The sequence below is a fragment of the Scyliorhinus torazame genome, chromosome 7 (assembly GCF_047496885.1).
Source record: "Scyliorhinus torazame isolate Kashiwa2021f chromosome 7, sScyTor2.1, whole genome shotgun sequence".
NCBI classification, from domain to species: domain Eukaryota; kingdom Metazoa; phylum Chordata; class Chondrichthyes; order Carcharhiniformes; family Scyliorhinidae; genus Scyliorhinus; species Scyliorhinus torazame.
In genome coordinates, this window is record NC_092713.1 from 274,662,507 (window position 1) to 274,683,832 (window position 21,326).

The window sequence follows — 21,326 nt, forward strand, 5'->3', positions numbered from 1 at the left end:
TGGTGGACAAGGATAAGAGTGGTCCTAAGATGAATGTGCTAAATTGGGGGAAGGCTAATTATAACAATATTAGGCGGGAACTGAAGAACATAGATTGGGGGCGGATGTTTGAGGGCAAATCAACATCTGACATGTGGGAGGCTTTCAAGTGGCAGTTGAAAGGAATTCAGGACCGGCATGTTCCTGTGAGGAAGAAGGATAAATACGGCAATTTTCGGGAACCTTGGATGACGAGAGATATTGTAGGCCTCGTCAAAAAGAAAAAGGAGGCATTTGTCAGGGCTAAAAGGCTGGGAACAGACGAAGCCTGCGTGGAATATAAGGAAAGTAGGAAGGAACTTAAGCAAGGAGTCAGGAGGGCTAGAAGGGGTCACGAAAAGTCATTGGCAAATAGGGTTAAGGAAAATCCCAAGGCTTTTTACACGTACATAAAAAGCAAGAGGGTAGCCAGGGAAAGGATTGGCCCACTGAAGGATAGGCAAGGGAATCTATGTGTGGAGCCAGAGGAAATGGGTGAGGTACTAAATGAATTCTTTGCATCAGTATTCACCAAAGAGAAGAAATTGGTAGATGTTGAGTCTGGAGAAGGGTGTGTAGATAGCCTGGGTCACATTGAGATCCAAAAAGACGAGGTGTTGGGTGTCTTAAAAAATATTAAGGTAGATAAGTCCCCAGGGCTTGATGGGATCTACCCCAGAATACTGAAGGAGGCTGGAGAGGAAATTGCTGAGGCCTTGACAGAAATCTTTGGATCCTCGCTGTCTTCAGGGGATGTCCCGGAGGAATGGAGAATAGCCAATGTTGTTCCTCTGTTTAAGAAGGGTAGCAAGGATAATCCCGGGAACTACAGGCCGGTGAGCCTTACTTCAGTGGTAGGGAAATTACTGGAGAGAATTCTTCGAGACAGGATCTACTCCCATTTGGAAGCAAATGGACGTATTAGTGAGAGGCAGCACGGTTTTGTGAAGGGAAGGTCGTGTCTCACTAACTTGATAGAGTTTTTCGAGGAGGTCACTAAGATGATTGATGCAGGTAGGGCAGTGGATGTTGTCTATATGGACTTCAGTAAGGCCTTTGACAAGGTCCCTCATGGTAGACTAGTACAAAAGGTGAAGTCACACGGGATCAGGGGTGAGCTGGCAAGGTGGATACAGAACTGGCTAGGCCATAGAAGGCAGAGAGTAGCAATGGAAGGATGCTTTTCTAATTGGAGGGCTGTGACCAGTGGTGTTCCACAGGGATCAGTGCTGGGACCTTTGCTCTTTGTAGTATATATAAATGATTTGGAGGAAAATGTAACTGGTCTGACTAGTAAGTTTGCAGACGACACAAAGGTTGGTGGAATTGCGGATAGCGATGAGGACTGTCGGAGGATACAGCAGGATTTAGATTGTTTGGAGACTTGGGCGGAGAGATGGTAGATGGAGTTTAATCCGGACAAATGTGAGGTAATGCATTTTGCAAGGTCTAATGCAGGTAGGGAATATACAGTGAATGGTAGAACCCTCAAGAGTATTGAAAGTCAAAGAGATCTAGGAGTACAGGTCCACAGGTCATTGAAAGGGGCAACACAGGTGGAGAAGCTAGTCAAGAAGGCATACGGCATGCTTGCCTTCATTGGCCGGGGCATTGAGTATAAGAATTGGCAAGTCATGTTGCAGCTGTATAGAACCTTAGTTAGGCCACACTTGGAGTATAGTGTTCAATTCTGGTCGCCACACTACCAGAAGGATGTGGAGGCTTTAGAGAGGGTGCAGAAGAGATTTACCAGAATGTTGCCTGGTATGGAGGGCATTAGCTATGAGGAGCGGTTGAATAAACTTGGTTTGTTCTCACTGGAACGAAGGAGGTTGAGGGGAGACCTGATAGAGGTATACAAAATTATGAGGGGCATAGACAGAGTGGATAGTCAGAGGCTTTTCCCCAGGGTAGAGGGGTCAATTACTAGGGGGCATAGGTTTAAGGTGAGAGGGGCAAGGTTTAGAGTAGATGTACGAGGCAAGTTTTTTACGCAGAGGGTAGTGGGTGCCTGGAACTCGCTACCGGAGGAGGTGGTGGAAGCAGGGACGATAGTGACATTTAAGGGGCATCTTGACAAATACATGAATAGGATGGGAATAGAGGGATACGGACCCAGGAAGTGTAGAAGATTGTAGTTTAGTCGGGCAGCATGGTCGGCACGGGCTTGGAGGGCCGAAGGGCCTGTTCCTGTGCTGTACATTTCTTTGTTCTTTGTTGTTCATCTTCACTCTTTACTTTCTCCTCTTGTCTTAACCTGTGACTTGTTACTACACAATCCGGAAAAATCCCAGGATATCCGTCCTTCAACACTTCGGTTGTCTGATTTTCCACTGGCTTATCAACCACAGTAGGCATCACTCCCCCCTGCGATCCAGCTATACCATTACCCAAGATAAACTGTATTCCTGGACAAAATAGTTTCCCTATTACTCCCACTACCATTTCACCACTCTTCACTGGACTTTCCAACCTTACCTTATATAATGGAACACTACTCCTCTCACCCTGAATTCCACATATTACCACCTTTTCTGGCAACATTCTTCACAAACTACATAATTCCTCATCTCTTACCATTAAAGATTGACTAGCTCCTGTATCTCTTAAAATTGTGACTTCTTTACCTGCTCCTCCTGATACACATGAGTAAACTTTACCCACACAAGTAAATACTTTTCAGACATCTGGCACCTTCTTATCAATTACTTCTTGAACAGGCTGTACAATCGTTTCCAGCTCCTTCACTTCCCTTGGGCTTTCCTTTACCACTCTAACAAACCCCACTGTCTTATCCTGTTTTACCCCATCAGCCTTCCCAGTGCTTTTCTTCAACCACCAACACTGTGACTTTACATGGCCTAGTTTATTACAATGAAAACATTTGAAACTTTTCATTTCCCTTCCACTCTCCTGGATTTTTTTTTTAATCTGCGGTACACTCTCTTTATTGTCTCCCATCAGATCACCTTTACCTTTACCACTTGTGTATTTCTCATGCCCCCAGTTTCTATCCTTCACCGGCTGAAACTGATGTCGGAAACCAAGCCTTGATTAATGAACTAATTCATAATCATCTGCCATTTCTGCTGCTAATCTTGCACTTTTAACCCTCTGCTCTTCCACATGCGTTCTCACTACATCAGGAATTGAATTTTTAAACGCCTCCAAAAGTATAATTTCTCTGAGAGCTTCATGCGTTTGGTCTATTTTCAAAGCCCTTACCCACCTATCAAAATTACTCTGTTTGAGCCTTTCAAACTCCATGTATGTTTGACCAAATTCTTTCCTTAAATTTCTAAACCTTTGTCTGTAAGCTTCAGGCACTAGCTCATATGCACCTAAGATGGATTTTTTCACCTCCTCATACGTCCCAGATACCTCCTCCGGTAGTGATGCAAACACTTCACTAGCTCTACCTACCAGCTGTGTTTGAATCAGTAATGCCCACATGTCCTGTGGCCATTTTGTTTGTTTAGCTACCTTCTCAAATGAAATGAAAAAGACTTCTACCTCCTTCTCGTCAAACCTTGGCAATGCTTGGACATATTTAAATAGATCCCCTCCGCATCTTCGACTGTGACGCTCTGTCTCACTATACTCATCAATCTCATCCAACTCTTTGTTTCCCGTTGCGTCTGCCAATTTTAACTGATTTTCATGTTTCATAGCCATTTTATGAAGTTCAAACTCTCTCTTTTTCCCTTTCCTCTCCATCTCTTTCTTTTTCTTTGTTTCTTTCTTTTCTCTCCTTTTCTTTTTCCTCACTATCTCTGTCTTTGTTTCTTTCTTCTCTCTCCTTTTCTTTTTCACTCATTGCATATTCAAGCTGCTTGAATTCTTTTTCATGTTCAAATTGCTTAATCTGCAACTGGTGCTTGGCCATTTCTAATGAGTCAGAATGTATCTCAGACAAAATAAAATGCTCAGCTACCGCGGTAAGTACCTCACCTTTCCGCATTTTGCCAGGCAATGTTAACTGCAATGCTTTTGCCAAATCTAACAGTCTGCTTTTAGTCTCTGTCCGTAAGGTATTGCGTGTTATCGTGTCCAACCCCAAAAACTTCTGAGCCTCAGAAAGAGCCATTGTCCACAACACACTCCCCACTTAAACTAAAATACCACACCTGAAAAGCAACCACAATATGCTCACCCCTCACTGTCTTTAAGTTTGTTCAGCCAATCCAATCGATAGACATTTATCCCCTTCGAGCCCCCAATTGTTATGGGTCCGGGTTTACAGAACCCCAAAGTGCTTCATGGAGTTCAACCGACCCACAACTTTTAATAGATTGTGGTGCGGGAAGCACACGGCACACTCTTCATGTGTGATACTTCAGAACTGGACAAATGGTTTTTAAAACAAAACAATGTTTATTCTATGAACTCAAGTTAACCTTTTAAAAACAAACATTGAATATCTTAACACCCATTACTTCAATGATAACCCCAAAAGACTACAACACTAAATAATCCTTCAAACTGTTCCTTTAAACTTCCAAAAGACTTCAAACCTTCAAAAATAATAACACATTAGGTTACATTTAATATATTTATAGTGTTTGGATTTGCAGACATCAACAGACCAGCTCTGTGTTTCTTCCTGCAGCTCTCAGCAAAACACACAGACACTCCCAGCTGCCTTATCAAACTGAAACTCAGAAAAGCAGAAGTGAGCTCAGCTCCCCCCACTCTCTGACATCACTTCAGTAATATGATCAGCTCCATTTCTTAAAGGTACATTGCTTAAACATCCATTTCTTAAAGGTACTCTCACATGGCAGTAAGTAGGCATTCAAGTGGCACGGGAATGGGACCGGCTGCATAAATTAAATCAGGCCTGTCTAGTAGACCAAATAAAGGATGATTTTCGGAGATGGGACGTGCTCCCGTTGTCATTAGCTGGGAGGGTGCAGACTGTGAAGATGACTCTCCTCCTGAGATTCCTGTTCGTGTTTCAATGTCGCCCCATCTTGATTCTGCGGTCCTTTTTTAAACGGGTCAACAAAGTGATCTCTGGCTTTGTTTGGGCGGGCAAGACCCCACGGTAAGGAAGGTAATGCTTGTGCGGAGTCGGGGAGAGGGCGGGCTGGTGCTGCCAAATTTTAGTAACTATTACTGGACGGCGAATATAGCCATGATCAGGAAGTGGGTGGTGGGGGAGGAGTCGGCATGAGAGCGTATAGAGGCGGCTTCATGCAAGGGCACCAGTTTGGGGGCATTGGTAACTGCGCCTCTGCCATTCCCGCCAGCACTGTACTCCACCAGCCCCATTGTGGTGGCGGCCCTGAGAGTCTGGGGGCAATGGAGGAGACATGTGGGAGCAGTGGGAGCATCGGTCTGGTCACCAATCTGTAATAATCACTGGTTTGCCCCGAGAAGTATGGATGGGGAATCCGGATATGGCGGAGAGTAGGGATTGAGAGGTTGGGGAATATGTTTATAGAGGGGAGCTTTCTGAGTATGAGGGCGCTGGAGGAGAAGTTTGGGTTGGCGAGGGGAAACAAATTTGGGTATCTGCAGGTGCGGGACTTCCTACGTAAACAGGTGTCAACCTTCCCGCTCCTACGGTTCAGAGGGATTCAGGACAGAGTAGTTTCCAGAGGGTGGGTAGGAGAAGGGAGCGTCTCGGCATTTACAAGGAACTTATGGGGTCAGAGGAGACGCAGAACGAGGAGCTGAAGCGCAACTGGGAGGAGGAGCTGGGAGGAGAGATAGAGGATGGTCTATGGGCGGACGTGTTGAGTAGAGTCAATGCATCCGCAACCTGTGCCAGGCTCAGCTTGATACAATTTGCTGGTTTAGCACACTGGGCTAAATCGCTGGCTTTTAAAAAAGCAGACCAAGGCAGGCCAGCAGCACGGTTCAATTCCCGTACCAGCCTCCCCGAACAGGCGCCGGAATGTGGCGACTAGGGGCTTTTTACAGTAACTTCATTGAAGCCTACTCATGACAATAAGCAATTTTCATTTCATTTTCATTCATTTCATTTAAGGTCGTTCACCGGGCTCACATGACAGTGGCCCGGATGAGCAGATTCTTTGGGGTGGAAGACAGTTGTGCAAAATGTGCGGGAGGACCAGCGAACCATGTCCACATGTTCTGGGCATGTCCGAAGCTTAGAGGATTCTGGCAGGGTTTGCAGATGTCATGTCCACGGTGTTAAAAACAAGGGTGGCGTTGAGTCCAGAGGTGGCGATTTTCGGGGCGTCAGAAGACCTGGGAATCCAGGAAGAGAAAGAGGCAGACGTCTGGCCTTTGCTTCCCTGGTAGCCCAGAAATGGATATTATTAGCTTGGAGGGACTCAAAGCCCCCGAAGTCGGAGACCTGGCTATCGGACATGGTTAGCTTTCTCTGTTTGGAAAAAATCAAGTTCGCCTTGAGAGGGTCACTGTTCGGGTTCTTCGCGGAAAATTAGTCGTCAGCAGATGGGGGGGGGGGGGGGGGGGCGGGGGTTAGTTTAGCTCAGAGTAAGAGATGAATAAAGGTGGGACCTGTAAGGGAGGGAGATGGTTTTTGCACTATGTTTATAGTTTCATGTACATTGTTTATTGTGTTGTTGTTATAATACCAAAAAATACCTCAATGAAATGTTTATTAAAAAAAATGCTCAGTGCCTGCAGGAGACTGCAGCAACAACTGGAATATGTTTGCATAGACCATTGCCAGTCACTGCTCCAATGGACCTTTCAGCAACTTGTCAGGCATGTGTCTCAAAGGTTATTTGTAAAAAAATTATTTCTCCCAGTGTTGCTATTATTCATTATCTATTCCTCATTATTTATTATCTATTCCTCATTATCCTGAATTACAACTTGATACAACTGAGTGATTTGTTAGACCACTAAAGAAGAACGACTGGTGCCAGGGGAAAACCAGACAAGGTAAGAGTGGAAAGGCTCCTTCCCTAAAGAATATTCATGAATTAGGCATGGTTTAATAATAATCTAACAGTTTCATGTTCACTGATACCAGCTTTTCATAGAATCCCTACAGTGCAGAAGGACGCTATTCAGCCCATCCAATCTATACCAACCCTCCGAAAGAGCACTCTACCCAGGTTCAATCCCCCACCCGTCCTATTCCCATAACCTAACCGGCACATAGCTGAACACGGAGAGGCAATTTAGCATGACCAATCCACCTAACCTGCCCATCTTTGGACTGTGGGAGGAAACTGGAGTGTCTGGAGGAAACTCACTCAGATACGAGGAGAATTGGCAAACTCCACACAGTCACCCAAGGCTGGAATCGAACCCGGGTCCCTGGAGCTATGAGGCATCAGTGCTAACCACTGTGCCGCTACAATTTATTTCCATATACTTAAACCTTATTTCAAACACCAGCATGGTGAGATTTGATCTCATGTTCAGTTGAATTCTTAGCGTATCTGAGTCTCGCGAGCCCCTTTGGAGATTTTGTTGCAAATTATTGGGCCACTGTAATCAGCATTTATGAGAATATTGGGCCATTGTAAATCAGCATTGCGGAGAACATGAGAATGTGTTCCTGCCTTATTCCCACCTGAACCTCATTCTACAATCCAGCATGAATTCAAACAGCAGATGGTATGACCATGGATCTCTTGCTTTCCAACCCAGAAGGGGGAAAAAAGCAGTAAAAACGGAAAGATAAGAATGTTGGCCTGAACTGTTTTTTTCCTTCTGGGAACTAATCCACTTTCCGTCAATCCAATCTTCCGCTTTCTGATTTCCTGCTTTCAGACATCCAAAAACTGAGTCCTATCCAGCCTCAGCTGCCTCAGTATGAAGGGTGTGAGAAAGAGCAGACATGTAATTAAGCAGCATCGTCGCTTGACCTGACACTCACTGACAAAGTACTAGCGAGGCAAACATAAAGGCAAAATCCCCATGCAGTGAGCCAGTTGCCATTGTGGCCAAACGGCCATCTAAAATGGCCTCCTGCAAAGGATGTTGGGAGAATTGGCCAAGTTCCAGGACAAGCAGACTGCAGCTCAAATAAACACTAAGAAATAAGCTGCAACCCAGATTCTAGCAAAACACAGGAAAGAGGACATCTCCAGGCATCCCGGGGCCATAGGACTTGCATGTTAATTTCACCTATCTACCAGACACAACAGCACCTGCGTTCCTTATTTGGAAAGGCCGAAATGGCCAGTAAGGATACGCCCTGCCATCAAGGTGGCGGACGTTGATTGGACTTGATCGATCAGGGTGAATGGCCTCCTTCTGCACTGCAAATTCTATGATTTGATCTTTGGACTGTGGGAGGAAACCGGAGCACCCGGAGGAAATCTATGCAGACACCAAGAGAAAGTGCAGATTCCGCACAGACAGTCACCCGAGGCTGGAATTGAAACTGGACCCTGGAGCTGTGAGGCAGCAGTGCTAACCACTGTATGAAGAGTCACCCACTGTGGGCAAGGACCACAGATTTCCTTCCCTGAAGGACATCAGTAACCCAGATGGATTTTTGCAACATGGTCATCATTACACCTTTAATCCATATGTTTATTGAATCCAAATTTCACTTCTGGCATGGTGAGATTTGAACCCGGGTCCCCAGAGCATTACCCTGTGTCTCTGGATTACTCATCCAGTGACAATACAAGTAAGCCACAGCTTCCACTTGGGGGAGGAGGAAGCAACTCTGGGACAAGGTTTGAACATTCTTTCTGACAGAATTTGATGAAGATAACAGCTCACCTGTCTGATAACTGCCCAGAAATAATGGAACCAATCAGCACTCCGATAAAGAATGCTGACATGGAAAATGGCCCTTTCCAGTCATTATCACACACCAAGTCCCACTGAAATACAAAGACAAATGAAACACTCGTTACATGGGGTAAAGGAACAATTACAGACAAGCCTTTTTACTGCATTGGACCCAAAAACAGGCAAAATAGGATATGAGGAAGAACCTATTTGGTTCATCAAGCCTGTGAATAGGTTAGTCTCAGCTGTATTTATGCATCTATCTCAGAAAATGGTAGGTTCAAATCCTATGCAGGGCCTTGAGCACAATCTGAGCTGACATTTGCAGTTCAACTCAGTGCTGTGTTTAAGATGAGATCTGCCCTCTTGGATGGTTGTAAAACATTCCATTGGACACCCTGAAGAGGCATAGAACATTTGTTTTCAGTCAATTGGTTTTCCTCAACAAACATTACGAAAGCAGATTATCAAGTTGTCCATTTTATTGCTGTTTGTGGAAAGCTGCCCTGACATTTATCTTGTTAGAACAATCTTTACATTCCAAAGGTAATTCATTAGCAGGGAAGTGCTTCAGGACAAACTAAGGGCATAACAAGATGTGTAAATGCAAGTTATCTCTAATTCTAACAGACAATGTACAATTGGTATTATTGTTGAATCTCCAAAATATATTGGATGGGATTCTCCATCGGCCGATGCTGCAATCGGGAGACGCGATTGGATGGAGAATTAGTTCCGATGCCGGTTTCAGGCCAAATCGCAATTCTCCATTGCATCAACAGTAGCATCAATGTGTTCCAGAATGCACATACAATAAACGCCTTCGGCATATTATTAGCATGTCTGCCTCAGTATTCTCCGGGGCCTACGCGATTCTCCTCATCCAATGGGCCGAAGTCCCGACAGCGAGGTTCACTTGAGCTTTTAAAAATCGTGAAATTGGTGTCGTGGCTGATGAAGGAGAGAGAAGAGGTAGGACACCGAGACATGCGACTGTGGGCTGCCGGGCTGGACATTGGCTCGGGTGGGGGTGGGGAACAGGCTGTGTTGCCGGGGCAACCCCCAATGGGACTGGGGCGGAGTCTGTCATTGCCACGACCTGCAAAGCAGCCATCGTGCTGCGCACACCACTGACACCCACCATGGCTCTGCAGAGTGACACTGGCCACATGGGTGCCTGACCCCCTCACCCCCCCCCCCCTCTGCCATACCCACCCCCCCTCCAACTAGTTGCCACTGCCGGCGCGGTTTCAGGTGGTCCACCCAAGGACAACGCCCACTGTAGCCCCTGTGGGGGCACCAGATGGGTGCCAAGGAACATACCACTGACATGGGTAGTGCCAGCTGACAATATTCCTGGCAGCAGGAATGGACACCAGGGCCAGAGGCCCCCATGTTGACAGGCACCGTTGGGGGAGGAGGTCATACAGGGGCAGAGTCCGCAGCGCCAACCGGGGGACACCATGTCGGACATGGTTGGGCACGGGGGTACACATCATGCGAACATGTTGGCCTTTCATTGGACAATGGATATTGGAATTCAACCATCAATGGTGGCCTTCCTGCTAACTGCAGCAGCCCTGGGGCATGCCCTGTGGCTGTACGAGGTGGAGCTGTTCGAGGAGGAGGAGGAAGCTGCAGCAGCAGAGCATGGAGCAGCGGAAAAAGGAGGCAGCTAGTGAGGATAGAGAGCCAGCTGCCCAACAGGACGAGGAGGAGGAGGTGCAATGGAGATGCCGCATGAGGCCTCGTGTGTACTGGCAGCACCTGTCATTTGAGGACCCGCTGGACCGGGCATGCCAAAGACTCTGGCCGGGCAGGAGGACAGTGCGACATATCTGCCAGATCATGTAGCATCTGGCACTGTGGGGAATGGGGGAGAATACACACTGGTGACGGTCACCCTGAACCTCTATGCCACAAGGTCCTTTCAGGCACTGAGTGGGGACCTATATGGAATCTCACAGCGCTCGGTTTACAGGTGCATCTGCACCGTCACGGAGGCACCATATGCCTGGTCGGCACAATACATCCATTTCAATGTAGACCGAACCCACCAGGATGCCTGGGCAGTGGGGTCCAAGGGATGATCGACGGGATGCATGTCACCCTACGAGCACGTGCAGATGATAAGCCGCACTACACAAACCAAAAGGGGTTCCACTTGAGAAATGTGCAGCTGATATGTGATCATCAGCTGTGCATCATGCATCTGTGCCCGATACCGGGCAGTGTGCACGATGCCTTCATCCTGGCACACTCAACGATTCCAGGCCTCTTCTAGACACCTCCTGGGTGACAGGGGTTATCTGCTGCAGTCATGGCTGACGACGCCTATGCAAAGGCCACAGACTGATGCGGAGATCCGCTACAACAACACCCATGCAGCGACCAGGGGTGTTGTCGAGCGATGCTTCGACATCCTGAAGATGCAGTTCAGGTGCCTGGACCGCTCTGGAGGGGCCCTCCAGTATGATGCTGAGAGGGTCGCCCGCATCGTGGCGGCCTGCTGCATCCTCCACAACATTGCGCAGCAGAGGGGCGACGTGCTAGAGGAGGATAAACGGCAGGCCTCATCCGACAAAGAGGATGCAGGGAGGGTGAGGGTTTGACAGCACATGGGGCCCATGCAGGCACAGGAGGCCGCACAACATGTGCACCAACGCGCACAGGGTGTGCTGATCACCACCAGGTTCACCAACTGTTGAGGGGGGAACTGGCCATCACATCCCACCTCTAGCCACCCGATCACGCCCCCGCCCTGTGATACCTAACTGCCGCACTACGGATGTGTGGGCCCTGGGTTGGCAGTAGCAGTGGATCTGGTCCATGGATGGAGAATGAGCTCTAGTTCTCTGCATCGTTTGACAATGTCTGACTCCAGCCCACGGTAACACTTTCCACCGTCGTCTGGGTGGTCATTGCATGCGAGCTGGCCATTCCATCACACGGTGCCATCGGATTCCTGGGGTGGCAGAGATGGGGACGGGGTGGGGAGCCCACCAACAACATCCGCCCTTTCTCCTCCCCAACCCTGGCTGCCTTGGCCAGCCCAGACCACCCCTCAGACAGTGCACCGAGGCAGGTGAGCAGGTGTTTCATGGGATCAAATATATCCATATACGTGCCCTAGCCTCTATCACTGGCCCTGCGCCCGTGCCAACTTAACTGGTGTCCAACCTTCTGGCCATTAGGGCCCTAACGCTACATCTTCGTGGAACCCCAGACAGTACATCAGGAGTGGAGATGGGCTGCTTTGATTCCGCACCCCTCCCCCCCGCTCCCTCTCCATGTTGCCGGCCGTCTTCCAGGGCTATAGGGCCCATCCTACTCGGGTGTCCCAGGTGGTGTGGTACCACTCTGTTCTGCCCACCAGATGCACCAGGAACAGAAGCGGGGGGTGGGGGTGTCCAAGGTGCTGCTGTGTTCTGGCATTTTCCCTGTGGGAGTTATGGACTGATCTGATCTATTCACACATCTCCCCCCGATGCCTGCGTCTATGTATTTACATTGTGTATTTTATGTTTGCCTTACTATGTATTTTCTTTTCATGTACAGAATGACCTGTTTGAGCTGCACGCAGAACAATACTTTTCATTGTACCTCGGTACATGGGACAATAAACCAATCTAATCCTCCCTCGGGGTGCCCGATGATCCCCGGGTTACTCCATGGGATGGGGGTAGGAGTGGAGCTATCCGCTGAGGCAACCCTGCCACCTGGCACTGCCAGTCCTGGAGGTCTGCTCTGGCCTTGACCAGGAGCTGCATGCTCGCAGCCATGGAGAACAGGGAGTAGACCATGTCCGTCTGGAACTGCATCACATCACGCTGTGACTGTGCCACCACCTTTGGGTCGGTGCCATATCAGCCAGTGACTGCGCCATCTCCCTCTGGGACTGGACTATCTCCCTCTATCTGCACCACATTGGCTAGTGCGGGCAATGCCTCTGACATTCTTAGCCATAGCCCGCTTTGACTGGGCCAGGCTCAGAAGCGCAGCTGCAATATCTATATGGCTCTGGCACATGGTTGCCTGTGAGGCAGCAACCCTGTCCTGGTTCTCGGCCAGCGCCTGCACAGAATGTCCCAGGCCTTGGATATGCTGATCCTTAGCCAAAACACCTTTGCGGTGTTGGCCTGGGTGGCATGCATGTTCGGCACCACCTGCTGCTCCTGCACGTGGTTAGACTGCTCCAACTGCACCTGCAGGTGATGCATGCTTGCCGACATCTCCTCATGTAGCCCCTGACTCTGTGACTGCATCTCCACTAGAAATGGGAATGTTCGTTCAGAAGCCCAAAACCTGGCTGGAGGGCAGCTAGTGCCTGGGCTTGGCCAGCCCTCCTAATGCCTGCCCTCTAGAGAGTTGCTGCCTCCACCTGTTGTACCAGAGCAGCTGTTTGGAGTGCACAAGAGCCTCTTCACTAAAGCACCTATTCGAGGTAAGTGTCTCTGTGACTGTGGAGGATGTTGGAGACAGCTGTGATGGGAAATCAGCGGCCGGGGGGGGGGGGGGGGGAAAGGGTCAAGGGTGTGTGGGCCAGGGGCTGGTGCCAGGGGCACAGTGTTGCGTACTCACCCTGGTCTCCCTGAGGAGGCGGTGCAGTTTCTTCCTGCACTGCAGGCCAGTCGAGAGGTATTACTGGTGGCGCCAACCACCTCTGCCACCTGTCCCGAGACACAGCGAACGGGAGTGGCTGGCGGCTTCCTTCCCGGGCCGGGGTACAGGTGGCCCACCTCTCCTCCTCGGCATCCAGCAGGGTCTCCAGCTCGGCATCTGTGAAGCATGGTGCCGCTCTCCTTGCTGCCATCTTGTTGGCTGGGATGGTGTGTGTGAGGAGTACAGTGTGTCTATGCGGCTGCAGCTTGTCAGCCTCCTGAGTGTCAATCGCGAATCCGGCACTGTTTCTCATTGGAATCGATTGTGTTCCACTTTGCACAATGCTAACCCTTGAACAGTAGCTGAATCGGTCCAGGAGCAGCACTAGTTCTGCTGTCGTGGAAGTCCACGAATCCTGCCCCGGAGACAACACTTTGTCCGAGGAATGGAGAATCCAGCCGATTTAGTCTATTGAAGGAATGTTGCATTTCCAAGATTTTGCCTGCCTGAATACAATTGAACAAAATTCTAGAATGTCAAAAACTACTAAATTGGCTTTGTGAATTATTTATGTAGATCTATAAAGAGATGTAGATCATAAAGAGGGGCGGGGTGGGGGGTGGGGCGGCGGTGAGCGTGTTAGAATCCCTATCTGGCTGAACAAATATTTTGGAAACCTTTGTTATAATTCTCTTATTTTTTATTATTCTCTTCTATTTTCAAAGCCCAGGGGCGGGATTCTCTGACCCCCCCCCCCCCGCCGGGTCGGAGAATCACCTGGGGGGGGGGGCGGCGTGAATCCCGCCCCGCCGCTCCGACGCCGGCTGTTGAATTCTCCGGCGCCAGTTTTTGGATGGGGGCAGGGATCGCGCTGCACCGGTCGGGGGCTGTTGACAGCGGCCGCCCCGCAATTCTCCGGGCCCCAATGGGCCGAGCGGCCGCCCATTTTCGGCCAGTCCACCGATGTGAAATGGACATGATCCATCCCGGTGGGACCTGGCTTGTCGGCCGTCTAGCGGGGTCCTCAGGGGGGCGCGGGGGGATCCGGCCCTGCGGGGGGCCCCCACGGTGGCCTGGCCCGCGATCGGGGCCCACCGATCTGCAGACAGGCCTGTGCCGTGGGGGCACTTTTTCCCCCCGTGCCGGCCTCTTAAAGGCTCCGCCATGGCCGGCGGGGAGAAGAAACCCCTTGCGCATGTGCAGGAAACACGCCGGCGCTTCTGCGCATGCGCCAGAACACGCCAGCAGTCCTGCGCATGTGCCAACTCGCGCCGGCTGGCGGCGGCCCTTCATCGCCGGTTGGCGCGGTGCCAACCCCTCCAGCGCCGGCATAGCCTCCGGATGTGCGGAGGATTCCTCAATGTCCAGACGGCCCGATGCCAGAGTGATTCGCACAGTTCTTGGCACCGGTACGGGCCATCCCGCCAATTGCGGGAGAATCCCACCCAAGATCACTTATACTTTCTCAACCTGCCCTGGCCAATGATTTTGACACATTTAACCCCCATATTCATCAGCCCCTGTATTCCCTTTAACATTTAATTCTTCACTTATATCGCTTCCTCTCCTGCTACCAAAATATATTAGTTTGGAGTTTAGGGCATTAAATGACACCTATCGTGTGCCTGTCTGTTCCATCATCCTGTTTTTTTCTCTTTCAATCTCTCACTATCCTCCTTCCAGGTGGCAGTTTTCCCCATGAGGCTGCCGCCTTTGTCCTTTTGGATGTTCGTGAGTTTGGAAGGTCCTGTCCACGGAGCCTGCTCTGGCAGTGCATCGTGTAGATAGTGCACACTGCTGCTATTGTCCATCAGTGAATGTTTGAGGATGGGGTAGCAATCAAGCTGGCTGTTTTGTCCTGGATAATGTCAAGCTTCGTGTTGTTGGCACTGCACTCATCCAGGCAAGTGGGAGACTATTCCATTACACTCCTGACTTGTGTGGTGATATACATCACTGTAGGTACACAAAGGGTTAATGTACATACGCTACACCTAGCTAGACACTAAAGGGAACACCAGAGACATGACAGACAAGTAGTCAACCAATAAGTCAGAAAGATAGGACACGACCAATGGGCAGTCACGATACAGACAGAGGTGACACTACCACAGGAGGGCATTACACCAGCCCATATAAAAGGACACATCACACATGCTCAGTCTCTTCCAGTGGAGACTCTCAGTGAGCACAGCACAGTGACAGGTTGATTGAAACACATCACTCCCACCACGTGGATTGTAGCAGACTGGTTAGTCAGTCTGAGTGGCTATTGCAGGATTAACAGTAGCGTTGAATCCAAGTAGGAGAATTGTTAATAGTTTAATAAACGTGTTAAAGCTATCTCCAAGTCTGAACCTTCCTTTGTCAGAGTGCACATCAAGGAAGCAGCTTATGGTACGACAAGGGCATAACAAAACAACTTGTGCTTTGCAGATGGTGGGATTCAGAAAATGAATTATCACCATAGGATTTCTAGCCCCTGACCTGATAATAATAATCTTTATTGTTACAAGTAGGCTCACATTAACACTGCAATGAAGTTACTGTGAAAAGCCCCTAGTCACCACATTCCGGTGCCTGGTTGGGTACACAGAGGGAGAAGTCAGAATGTCCAAATCACCTAACAAGCACGTCTTTCGGGACTTGTGGGAGGAAACCAGAGCACCCGGAGGAAACCCACGCAGGCGCAGAGAGAACTTGCAGACTCACCACAGTGACCCAAGCCAGGATTCGAACCTGGGACCCTGCAGCTGTGATGCAACAGCGTTACCCACTGTGCTACCATGCCGCCCATGCTGATCTTGTAGCCACAATGGTTAATCCAGTGCCGTTCTTGGTAACTGTTACTCATGGTTAATGGTCTTTTTGAAATATTGTCAGGTGAACAACGCTCATTGAACTGCAGAATGGCCACCTTCAGGGGATGATGGATGGGCGGGTTGAAGAGGAAAACCATGATGGAAGAAAAAAAGAACTCCTCTATCTCCAATAATTGACATTAAGAAACTGTCTTAGTTTCAGAATGATCAAGCTGCTTTTTTTTCCAGCTGAATGTTTTTTTTTGATCTGCAAACCAGTATTTTCCAACTGGATTTCCTTGTATTTAAAACTATGCCAAGCTGTTACAAGTTATGAAACAACTGTTCACCACTACTCTCGCTTCCAGTACCTTTGCATCCAGTCTATTTATTCCACAGGTTTTAATTTGCTGGACAAACCATGATTGATGACAGAGGAAGAAGCAATTAAAGATACGAGTTCAAATTCAAATCTCTAATACTCAGGAGTAACCAAAACACGAAAGTTAAATATTCAAATATACCTGGTTCCAGGCTATGCAAGATAACGATCCAGGTCTCTTTATCTGATCATTTTGAATTAAAAGACACCTGCATCTTTTAAAAAAAATCGAAATAGATCAATTACCTTCACAATCTGTTCTTAGACTGACTAGTGCCAGTGCAATAATTGTATCCCTTTAGCCACTTACCTCGCTGACGATGGTGGAGATGTACTGATCCTTACTGTACTCCCAACCATCCAAACAGGGCTCCTGTTCCACCTCAGACATATTGATGGAATCTGGGTCGGCAAACGTCGCTGAAAGATTCCTGATCACACCCAAACGGTACCGTCTGCACTGGCTGTGCTGGAGTTTGCCTCTTCCTTGTTCCAGAGGGATAGTCCGATTCAGCCACGCTTCACTCAGATTGAGATTCCCGGGAATTAAACAGCGATGCTCCGGAATATCCCCGACAAAAACTATGGACAATCCACAGAAACCGGTTGGAAAGACGATGAGGCTCAAAGTGAAGAAGATAACTTTCTGAAAAGGTCCCCATTCTCCGAGGAAAGCGGTGATTTCATCGTAATCCCGCATGTTAGTGACAGCGGGAGGATTGAGAGCGACTGACCTTCTTCCCGAAAACTGCAGCAATTTACCTTTGAAGGGGAGGGGGGGGGGGGGGGGGTGCTTCAATCTCAATCTTGTCTACCTGTAAATATTAGTCCGTTAGCATTAACATGAACTCCGCCCCCACTGTCCTCTTAATAAACTAAAATACACCCACTGTCCTCTTAAAGGGATTCCTTTGATATAAACAACTTGCTCATCAGCACTGAATCGTTCTTATTCCTATTTGGCTGGAAAAACAGTCTTCTTTGAAGTTACAATCGAATAAGTTTTGCAAAGTCTAATTACAAATTGATTACAGACATAGGAGGACAAGTTATTTTTAAGAATCGTGGTGAAGGTGGTGTGTGTGTGTGGTGGTGGTGGGTGGGGGGTGGGGGGCGGAGTATATGGAGGCAGCCCAGCCATTCTAACATTAAATCTGCAATGCCCAGTATATTTTACTCTGAAATTTAGGGAAGAACCCAATCTAATTTCCTTTTAAAATCACTCCTTCATAAAGGTAGCAATTTCCAGGTCATTACCCAGTGATCTGACATATGAGCACAGTCCATGTTTTGGATGTCAACCCTTTCGTCCACCACCATTTCTATTCCCGCTTCCTTCAGGACCCTGAGAAGCAAGCTATCCGGGCTGAGCAATTTATTTATTCCTGGGATGAGTGCTCTGTCCTGTACTTCCTGCCGATCAATTTACACATGCTTCTACTGGTGTGCTATCAGTATCTCCTCCGTAAACGCAGATACAAAATACTCATTCAACATTCCAGCTTTGTCCTGTACCTCTAAGCATATATCACCTTGTTGTCCCTATGAGGTCTCACCTCACCTCTTATTATTCTCTCACTACTTAGATGCTGGCCTCAGATCTTGGGTTCACCTTTATGTTAATTGCCATTCTATTCTCATATTCTCTCTTTGCTAGTCTTATTTTTTTCTTCTCTTCCCCTTTCAACTCTATTTGACCTGATTTTCACTTGAAGAATTCACATCGGAAGGGATGTTCTCTTTGATACCAGCCACCAGTCACAGCTGAGTGTCGAGAGAGCCTTCCAGCAAAGAGATGGGTGAAAATTTTCTTTTGAAGTTGTGACCTCAGACCTGTGATAGCACCCACTTTTGCCAACCGACTGACCTTCGGGATCCACACCAACCGACCTCTGTGACACCCACCACATTCTCTTACCTTTAATGCAAGACTGGTGCCTGCTCGGTACTCACAATTTCACCCCAAACAGAGTCACAGGAGGAGAGGGCAATGCGCACATCAGGTGCAGAATTCAACAAGTTCCTTTGTGCCGTCTTCATCTTTGTGAGAACGGAAAATCCAACCTCGTACATGAAGGTCGTCGTGAAGAGCAATAGCAGCAAAACTCTTGTTTTACTCAGCACTGGATAATCCTGGGAGATGCTACACCAGAATGCTGACAGTCTCAGCATTTCTGTTTTTAATATCACAGGTCAGGTACAGTAGTGCCTTTTCATTTGCAGTCAGCTGTAAGCTAATATCTGACTCAGGTCTCAACCTCAAAAGGAAATTTTCAGCTACCACTTCGCTCCACGACCCTCCCGATAACCACCTGTGACACACCCATGGGTCACGACATGCACTTTGAAAAACCCTGCACTAATGTCTACATTAGAGAGATTACACTGAAGTGGACTCCAATGCAAGGCATTATTACAAAGTCTCTCATCACTGACCCCATTCAAGGTCCTGACTGGGGGCATCGTTGGGGACCCCTGTGAAATTAAAACTCTGGTCCACTGCATACACTCAACACCCTATCACCTAACACTTGGATTGGGGAGGGGGTGATTGGTCAGGGGCTGGGGGGGGGGGGGGGGGGCGGGGGGGGGAATGGTTGAGGATTAGGTACCATTGAGACTCGTTAGGGTCAACAGAATCATTTGGGCGGAGTTGGGAGGAACATCTGTGGGGAAGTGGCTATTGTATTAAAGGGGAGGGAGTGAAGCTTAGTGGAGAGGTGTTCACCAAGGGTGGATGTCCCAGAAGTATAGAGGGTTGAAGGTCACTGCGCTATTAGGAATCCTCATTGCTCACTTTGATATTCTCTTCCTTTCAGTTTATGATTCTGGAGAATCTTGGAGTCAGACGAGTTGGCTATTCAGTTGATTACGATTGAGCAGCAGCAGCAACAGCGACGTGCCTCTGCATGCGGCTAGGGACAGCACCTTGCAGATGAGGGGAGGCCAGGCCCATGGCTTTTCCAGGAGCAGAAACACAGATGGAGGAGCCTTGAAGGCAACACTGACGAATGTGATATAAAATAGTTAGTTTAAATATATTAGTTACAGTAATGTAGATGTAGGCCAGTCTAATTCTAGTGAGTTCACAGACAAAGGATTTCAGAAAGCATGGCAAGGAAGGGGGGAGAGGTGTCTGGTGGTGGAGGAGAAAAGGATGCTGGGTAACAAGAGGCCCAGGGTTAAGGAATGAGAAGTGAGTCAATTAGGATGTATGGCCAGGTCAGGAGGGGTATAGGATGACCAATGGGAATCGTGTATGTGAAATTTGATGCCATGTGAATGTATTTGTAGAGATTCCTTTGTCTCCAATAGCACTCGATTCGGAAGACCCAAGAGGCAGCTTGTGTTCTGGGTTTTTGTGAAGCGAGACAGACTTGCAAGTTAGTTAAAAATAAATAATACTATGCCTACAAATCCATCTCGTGTTTTATTGAGGCCAGACTGACGGGTAAAGAATTCAATGTTTTGTCAACACTATCAGCAAAGGGTCTTCCGATGTCAAACTTCCTCAGATGCCAGTGCTGTAGTGCCAGAGGAAACTGTGCCTGCCCAGGCAGATGGTGAACCACCTTTGCCAGGTTATGCAAGAACTGAAACCATATGGGCTGAGAGGTCATCCATTGCCTGCGGCCCATAAAGTCACTGTCAATCTGAACATCTGTGCCAGCAGCTCATTTCAGGGCCTGTGTGGCATCTCTCAGTCAGCCATGGATAAGGGTGGTCACAGATGTAATATTCACTTGGGCACACATATACATCAAATTGGATCGGGACCGGATAAGCTCAGGACAGCAGGGACATGGTCATTTAACGAGAAAGCCCCAGATGCAGGGCATCATTGTCTGCACCCATTTGCTTCTGCAGCTTCCATAGTTGCATGCAGCTCCATGGACACCACTCTCTCAATATTCAGATCACCTGTAACCACGCTATGCGCATCTTGCATGTGTGTGCCCATTTCCCGGGGAGCATCCATGATAGTTACATCTTGCAGGGCTCGTTGATCCCAGCCATTTTTGAGGGAGCGCAGTGGCTGGAGAGATGGCTCCTCAGGGAGGAATGTTACTCATTCAGGTGGTGGTTGCTGATGTCAGTGTGTAGGCTAAAGCACCTGCTGAGATTCGCTATAACGAGACTCATGTGTCAACACAAGGGTCAATCCGCAGAGGAGGAGGAAGGACCTTATATGATGACCAGTGCATATTCAGAGTGCACGGCTAGGGATCCTCTTATGGCATCACAGTTTGGGGACAGCCAGGGTGAAGGATGAAGAGCTCTCCCACCATGGGGTCTGACATCGACTCACTACTGTGATGCCTGCAGGAAGTCTTTCTGTTGGTTCCTATGTTCATGTGCAGGGTGCTAAAATGATTGGCCGCTTGCTGCAGGAGAATGATGATAACTTGCATTGTGGACAGGGCAATGCTCCTCTCATCCTCAATGATATGTCTGGCTCCTGCAAGACAGAGAGGTGAAGGCATCCTGAAAATGAAAAATGAAAATCGCTTATTGTCACAAGTAGGCTTCAAATGAAGTTACTGTGAAAAGCCCCTAGTCGCCACATTCCAGCGCCTGTTCAGGGAGGCTGGTACGGGAATTGAATCGTGCTGCTAGCCTGCCTTGGTCTGCTTTCAAAGCCAGTGATTTAGCCCTGTGCTAAACCAGCCCTTCCAATGAACGGGCTTATCGTGGGGTTCAGAGATGCGAATGACAAATCTCATCTCCTACTGTCTCCTCCGAGGACAGTAAGAAGTCTTATAACACCAGGTTAAAGTCCAACAGGTTCGTTTCAAATCACTAGCTTTTGGAGCACTGCTCCT

The 21,326-nt window shown here is 48.5% G+C and overlaps 1 protein-coding gene across 18 annotated transcripts in view; it reads right to left on the reverse strand.

Moving 5' to 3' along the window:
- The window catches only part of LOC140427048 (organic cation/carnitine transporter 2-like), a 271,913-nt gene that overhangs the window by 210,072 nt on the left and 40,515 nt on the right, over positions 1-21,326 (reverse strand). For 15 of the 18 annotated variants that reach the window (XR_011948375.1, XR_011948374.1, XM_072512482.1 and 12 more), the window contains exons 1-2: positions 16,814-17,218; positions 8,707-8,810 (exon numbers count right to left, since the gene is read on the reverse strand). Coding sequence is in view for 16 of the 18 variants with exons in the window: in XM_072512482.1 (XP_072368583.1) it covers positions 8,707-8,810; positions 16,814-17,203 (494 nt within the window). In the remaining 2 variants the exon portion in view is untranslated. Of the gene's footprint in view, positions 1-8,706; positions 8,811-16,645; positions 16,719-16,813; positions 17,219-21,326 lie in introns of those variants that run through there. The other 3 variants (XM_072512494.1, XM_072512493.1, XM_072512489.1) reach the window with 2 other exon arrangements.